The 4890-nt window shown below is 30.7% G+C and overlaps 1 protein-coding gene across 1 annotated transcript; it reads right to left on the bottom strand.

The window, feature by feature from the left end:
• Positions 1 to 603: 603 nt before the first annotated feature.
• LOC7495942 (thaumatin-like protein) lies at positions 604 to 1688 on the bottom strand. Its single transcript, XM_002323782.4, has 2 exons — positions 1605 to 1688; positions 604 to 1451 (listed from the first exon to the last, which is right to left on the bottom strand). Exons 1-2 carry the CDS (start codon positions 1669 to 1671, stop codon positions 736 to 738), a joined length of 783 nt encoding a protein of 260 aa, XP_002323818.3. The 5' UTR covers positions 1672 to 1688; the 3' UTR covers positions 604 to 735.
• Between the last annotated feature and the right edge of the window lie 3202 nt (positions 1689 to 4890).

Genomic DNA, 4890 nt, shown 5'->3' with positions numbered 1-4890 from the left:
GTAATATGTAATTAGTTATAATAATCATGTTGCAAGCCTATAAAAATAAATATTGAGTGGATTGTAGTCAATAGCAAAAGATATAAATAGTCAATTACCACATCATAAACTCCCATAAATGCCATATCAGCATATTCAACCAATAAAAAACAAAAAAAAAATAGTTAAAATGTAATATTGGTGCTTGCAATTAATGAGAATTAAGTAATTAGAATGAATATAGAAACAAAGTAGATTAGATAAGTATTCCGTTTTCAAGATATTAACTACAAAAATTGTATCTTCTAATTAATGTATATAATTAATTGAAATAAAATAAAAACAAATGGATTAAAAATACTTAAACAATCGTTTACTTTAAAATGAATAGTTATCTTTCTTTTTTATATCAAACCATCCATTTGAATCTCCAAAAGTTATAATCTCACCCATCTAATCTCTCTTTCTTTATTTATTTTTTCTATTAATTATATGCTTAATGCAATTGAATTTATCTATCAAAAAATTAAAAGATGTCATTTTAATTTCACAATTGGATTATAAGTCTATGGAATGTATCTAATTTGTTGATTTAACCATACTTTCAAATAAGTTGCATATATATACCCAAGGTTTTATTTTATATTATTAATGAAAAATGATAAGAAAATGATCTAAACAAGTGAGAATAAAAATTATTGAAGCAAAGTAACAAAGGATCAATACATAAATTGGGTGTAATTAATGCACACAATTTTATATCGAAGAGCGGTCTCCTCCCCATGACGAAGGGCAGAAGGTGACAATATACTCTTTGGATGCACAGTTCACCAGCGGTGCAGGCGAATCAAAAGCATAGCTATAATAATAAGGGCATGCATCTTTAAACATCTTCGAGTACACGCTTGGCTTGCATTTCTCAGGGCTTCCATATTCATTACTGCAACAGAATGAGTCAAGATTGAAAGCCAAGCAAGCGCTTTTGCACGCCACAATTTCCCCATTTTTGTTGAGGACCTGGAGCTCCATCGGGCACGAATTTTTCAAATTTTTTGAGCACCCTCCGATGGTACATTTAGATGAGATTTGCTTCGTTGTTACCGAAACAGGAAGGTTATATCCATCAACCAAGCTCACATCATAAAAATTTGGCTTGGTTCCATCTGCTTGAAGTGATATTTGCATAAGTGTAACTGGAGGTGTGCCTATGAGACCATTACATGCTAGACGCCCATCGCAATCACCAGTTTCACAGGCAGGTTGCCCATTGGAGGTGAAATTGCAGCCAGTTCGAGCCCAAATTCGGCCTTTCCAATCCCATGGAGCGTAGATGCGTTTAGTTTCACCCGAGGTGAGATGGAATCCACCGTCGGCAATCACTGGATGGCCTGTGTTGGGGGCTGTCGCCGGCCATATGGCAAAGGGGCACTTGTTGTGAACATAAAATGCAACTTGGTGTCCTGATGATCGCCCTGCAATAGTAGCTAGCAATTAGACTCTTATTACAACATTCACGCAAACTCATTACGTATATGGCCACTCATGTTTAGTGCTAAATGCATGTAATTAAGAAACAATATTACTATGAATAAAAAAACAGAAATGCCAACATTGCGATGAATTACCTGATAACAATGAATGGCATATCAAGAAGAGAAAGAAACCATAAGTATTCCACTTTGGCAACTTCATTTTTAATGCAATTGATGAAGAGAAAAGGTTGTAGAAATTAATACTATTTATAGTTCAAGAATTAAGAATTTGATACGGGACCGGCCCTCCCTGCTTCTTCAATTGTACTCCAAGTTATTGATGGAAAACAAACTTTAGAGACAAGAAAGTGATATGTCTGTGATTTTTTTATTATCAATTATCCTCCCTTGAAAGCAAACCAAAGCAAGTATTAGTTAAGTGAGAGTTAGAATTAAGCAGACATCTGTAAAAACAGTTTAAACATTAAACAATGTGCACTTGCGAGTGGAGAATCATCCCCATGGACCATGCGTAAAACATTTTACATTAATTAATCAATCTTGTTGTACTTGTGAATAATACCTGGATGTTTTTTTTTTTTCCCTCATTTTTTTCAAACTGGTAGAAGGATTTTGGCTTTGGAGAGAGCTCTGTTCTTTGAATTTAGCATAGTATCAAAAACAATTTTGGAAATCCTATTTTTAAAATATTTTAAAAAATAACATAGTTTGAAAAATTACATATTTCATTTGTGTCTCATGAATCACATGTCTAACACGCGACTACGAACAAATTAAAACCTCGATCTCTAGTTATCATTTCTTTTTTGTTTTTTTTTTTCTCTTCTCCTCCACTTTCCCTTTTTCCGGTCGTGACCCACCACGCACCACCACGAAACACCCACCCATAAAACATGACACCACCCCTCTCTTTCTTCATAGCAAAAGAAGACAAACTCTATCTCATCTCACCGGCGACCCTTTCTTGGATTTCAGCTGCTACAACCACTTAAATTCAATACTAAGAGGAATATTACACACTTTTTCTTAATCAATTTCAAAGGGTTTGTGATAATTTGTGCTATTTATTGATTTTAATTATTTTAGGGTTTGGAATTAAGAATTATTAACTTTTTAATTATAGGTTTAAATTATGTTAATTAGTTATAAAATACATTAATTCAAGTTACTAATTTTGTTATTTATGATATTTTGGGTTGTTGTCAGTTGCGAATTAGATTTAGGGTTAGGATTTTTTAGGTTAAATATGAGATTTAATTGAATTAGGTATAAAATATGATGATTAACTATGAAATATGTTGCACCTGACATTGCAACAAACCCATAAAAACAAATACTTTTTTGTTTTAAAATGGGATAATAATAGAAAGAGAAGTTGTCACCTAATATTATAGTAACTAGAAAATCCTAATTGTTCTACAAAGTTTTGAGATAAATGACTAGTTGTGCTAAATGGAATATACCATCACCTTAAAGTATTCTACTTCAGATAAGTTGCATTGGAATTTCTATTTATTCCTAATGGTTTGTTGTGTCTAATCTATCAATGATCTTTTTACATAGGTCCACTACGATGAGTTGGACCCGAGGTATGTTATATGTCTATCCGTTTTAAAATCCTGGTTATTTTTGTTACTCCCAATTTGTTTGGTGAATTGACATTTTTATGATCATTTACTCCATTTATGGACTTATGACTATAAATATTTTATCGAGATATGTTAGTGAATAATTGAATGAGTTTTTATTGGACTCATTCTAGATCCTAAGTGGAGGTGTTCCTAAATATTTACTATACGATGGAAAAATGTATCGAGAGGATATTGTTGAGGCATCGTTTAACTCATTGTTTCACATTCATGTTTGAAAACAAAGCCCCAACTTATAAAAATAAACCAAGTAATTAATTTTTTATATATTTTTTATATGAAAATGCTTATGCCGTAATTTTTTTGAAAACACATTCATACAAAAAAATGCATCATGTTGAAAATTAAACACAAGAAAAATCAAGTGTTTGCATACAAATTTTATAAATCATTAAGAAACATCAAGACATTAAAAATTTACACCGAGACCAAACCATTATGTCTCGGATAAACCTTTTGCAACCCAATTCTCCTAACTCCATCGCAGGATATTGATTTCCATCTTTACTCAACCTCAAAAATAAATTACTTGATGGCATCATACCCTTGAGGTTATCGCAACGGGCATGAACCCATAATATTTCAAATATTTGACAACTATAAAAATTTGCAATCAATCTAAATCAACAAACACTTCATCACAATATAGGAAGCATGTTACTTCAATTATTATATAGGAAGCATTTTTCAATGTTTTGTGCCACTAAGGAATTCAGGCTTGGATATGAAAAAATTCAAGCTTTTTTACTAGAAACTTTTGTGATGCTTTTCAGCTAGTGGTGATCAGTCTTTAGAGTTAGGGAGTGGTAGCAAACAATGATTTGGCAATCAAGAAAAAAGAGGAATGCATGGGTTTTAATCTAGGATAACAATCATAAAAGAAAGATGAAGATACAAAAATTATAAAGGGTGCTTTGGACATTAAGTCAATTATAATAGCAAACTTGTAACATTTCAAAACTTCAAAACTTTTTTGTTGATTGAGTTCGATGGTAATTAACTTTGTCGTACGTATACGGCATCACAGATCATCCTCCTGAATAATGATTAGTGGTGTAGAAAGAATAAGAAATTCTTTTTTTCTTTTTATGGTTTAAAAGGATTGAAGTCATCACCTAACATTTTAATCACTAAAAACCCTAATTGGTCTTTAGAGTCTGAATAAAGAGGCTAATTGTGTATTGGAAGGACATTATTACCCCCTAATACACCCTATTTAAAATAAGTTGTATTACTCATTTTTCTTATTATTGCTAAAGCTCTGTTGTGTTTTTCTAACCACTAGTCTATCTACTGGTTAAAGCAAGTCCATTCCAGTAGAGTACATTATGGCTTTACAGGTCAAGCCTAGCTAATCTAGAGCCAAAAAATATTTCTTATGTTTGTTTCTTTTAATATCAAGAATACATTTTACATATAAGTTTATAATCCCTCATATTAAAAATAAACAATTTTTTTTTATTAAATCTATGATGCAAGCAAAATATAAAAATTATTTTTTTATGGTATGCTATTTCATGCAATATCTCTTTTTTCGTAATTTTTGTATTTTATTAATTAAAAATGAAAACATGGTTTTATTTGGAGAAACTTGACCATGTGCAATTTAAAACATAAATATATTTTTGAAAGATAGATTTTTTGTTGCTTTTATATATATATATATATATATATATATATATATATATATATATTAAAAAAAAACAAATGAAATGAATTTATTTAATACGAGGAAAGTGTCTTACTTATAAGTTTGTAATCTCAAATAT

This window comes from Populus trichocarpa, chromosome 17 (assembly GCF_000002775.5).
Source record: "Populus trichocarpa isolate Nisqually-1 chromosome 17, P.trichocarpa_v4.1, whole genome shotgun sequence".
Taxonomy (NCBI): domain Eukaryota; kingdom Viridiplantae; phylum Streptophyta; class Magnoliopsida; order Malpighiales; family Salicaceae; genus Populus; species Populus trichocarpa.
Note: the sequence above shows the minus strand (reverse complement) of the source record. Positions and strands in the feature narration are given on the sequence as shown.